General features: G+C 51.1%; 1 protein-coding gene across 1 annotated transcript in view; it reads right to left on the bottom strand.

The window, feature by feature from the left end:
• The window catches only part of plxna2 (plexin A2), a 92,806-nt gene that overhangs the window by 29,069 nt on the left and 61,237 nt on the right, over window positions 1–2,500 (bottom strand). The window contains 1 exon segment of the mRNA XM_080833442.1: window positions 1,800–1,946. Coding sequence (XP_080689568.1) covers window positions 1,800–1,946 — 147 coding nt within the window.

The raw sequence follows: 2,500 nt of genomic DNA, 5'->3' as shown, positions 1-2,500 counted from the left end.
GGGAGGAAGTGAGGGAGAGAAATGAAGGAGAAGCAGGAAGAGAAAGAAAAAATGGAGGAGAGGAAAATAGAAAAGAGAGAAGGAAGAGAGAAGAGAGAAGAGAGAAAGAGATGAGCAGGAGAAGGAGGAGGAAGAGGAGGAGGAGGAAGAGGAGGAAGAGGAGGAAGAGTGTGAGGAGTGTGAGTTGTGTGCTCTCATTAGAGAGAAGGAAGAGGGAAGAGAGAAGAAGGAGAGAAGAGGGGAGAGGTAAGAGAGAGAGAGAAGAGAGAAGAGATAGAGGGAAGAGAGACGAGAGAGAGATGAGCAGGAAGAGGAGGAAGAGGAGGAGGAGGAAGTGGAGGAGGAAGAGGAAGATGAGGATGAGGAGTGTGAGTTGTGTGCTCTCATTAGAGAGAGAGGGAGTAAGGGAAGAGAGATAGAGATGAGCAGGAGAAGGAGGAGGAGGAAGAGGAGGAGGAGGATGAAGAGTGTGAGTTGTGTGCTCTCATTAGAGGCCGTGTTGGCGCGTGTCTCCTCCTCGCTCTGAGAGGTTATTTCCGCTCGGCTCTCGCCACCTTTCCCTCTGAAATCTAATTTCACACCGTTGGCGGGACAGCAATTTCCAGCTCCGCTGGGGTATTAGTGCATAATGAGCCAGATTCCCCATCAGAGCGGTTACATCCTGTCACCATGTGTGTGTGTGTATGTGTGTGTGTTGGTGTGTGTGGGTGTGGGTGGGAGAGAGATAGAGATAGAGATAGAGATAGAGTGTGTGTGTGGGGGGGGGGGGGTTAGTGAGTGTGTGTGTGTGTGAGAGACAGAGAGAGAGAGAGAAAGGGAGTGTGTGTGTGTGTTTATGTGGGAGAGAGATAGATATAGAGTGTTTGTGTGGGTGTGTGAGTGAGTGTGTGTGTGTGTGCGTGCGTGTGTGAGTGTGTGTGTGTGTGTGTGTGTGTGTGCCCCTCCCTCTTTCACACTCCCACTGTGTTTGGATGACACTCCTGTTGGAGCAACACTCCAACCCCAGACCTTACACACACCGGTTCACACACTTGTCTAAGCCCCAGACCTAACACACACTGGCTCACACACTTTTCTAAGCCTCTACAGGGAGCAGAGTTAGAGTGGGACTGCAGGGCTACAGTGTCACGTAAGGGACAAAAAGCCTGATGAGAGCCAGTGTTGAGGTGTGAGTGGCTTGTGAGTTTGTGTTTATTTGCATGCGATATATGTGTTTGTGTCTGTGTGTGTGTGTTTGAGAGGGAGAGATATCTGTGTGTGTGTTTGTCTGTGTGTGTTTGTGTATGTGTGTGTGTGTATGTGAGAGAGAGAGAGACAGAGAGAGAGCGATGTCTGTCTGTGTGTGTGTAAAAGAGAGAGAGAGATGTCTCTGTGTGTGTGTGTGTATTTGTGAATGTGGCCTTGGGTGTGCTGACCAGGGTCTTCTACTCTATTTGCTGTGTGTGTGTGTGCATGAGAGAGAGAAAGATGTCTGTGTGTGTGTAAAAGAGAGAGAGAGAGTGAGAAAGAGATTTCTGTGTGTGTGTGTGTGTATTTGTGAATGTGTGCCTTGGGTGTGCTGACCAGTGTCTTATACTCGACCTGCTGTGTGTGTGTGTGTGTGTGTGTGTGTGAGAGAGAGAGAAGTCTGTGTGTGTGTGTGTGTGTGTGTATTTGTAAATGTGTGCCTTGGGTGTGCTGACCAGTGTCTTATACTCGACCTGCTGGGTGTGTGTGTGTGTGTGTGTGTGAGAGAGAGAGAGAGAAGTCTGTGTGTGTGTGTGTGTGTATTGGTGAATGTGTGCCTTGGGTGTGCTGACCAGTGTCTTATACTCGATCTGCTGGCGGATGAGCTTGTCCTCGCTGAGAGAGTAGCGGGCCTCGCCCGTGATGGCGTCGATGGGACCCTTCTCCATCTGCTGCTTGATGGCACAGTATAGCATGAAGAGAGGCTCTCCAGCACACTCCTGCTCACACACACACACACACACACACACACACACACACACACACACACACACGCACACACGCGCACACACACACACGTACACGCACACACACACACACACAAAGAAACAGTTTTAATGATTAGTATTTCTTCTTATCATGATCCTTTTGTGACCATAATGGTTTCTTCTAACTCCTCTGGCATGGCAGCGTGGTCTATAATGGTGTCTAGTCCACATGTGGGGCACCATTGAGGGCCCCGGGGGGGGGACATGCGGGCGGGGGTGGCATATGTCTATTGGTTGGGCATCAACTGTTTGGCAGGCGGCTATTCTGGTCCCGCTCCCACTGGTAAGTGCGCAGTGCGGTCAGCTTGGACGTGACACCTCTGTCAGGAAGTGATGCGCAGAGAGTGGACAGGGGACAGATGACAGTGCCACATGTCCACTCCAACACCGCAAGCACCTCCACCCACCCCCCCCGATCCCTCTGGGACCAGCCCAGGACTCGTTCCGGCCTTCTCTCTCTCTCTCTCTCTCGCGCTCTCTCTCTCTCTCACTCTCTCTCTCTCTCT

The sequence above is a fragment of the Sprattus sprattus genome, assembly GCF_963457725.1.
Source record: "Sprattus sprattus genome assembly, chromosome: 2".
In the NCBI taxonomy this organism is placed as follows: Eukaryota; Metazoa; Chordata; class Actinopteri; order Clupeiformes; family Clupeidae; genus Sprattus; species Sprattus sprattus.
The sequence above is the reverse complement of the archived record's forward strand: the minus strand, read 5'-3'. Positions and strand labels throughout refer to the sequence as shown.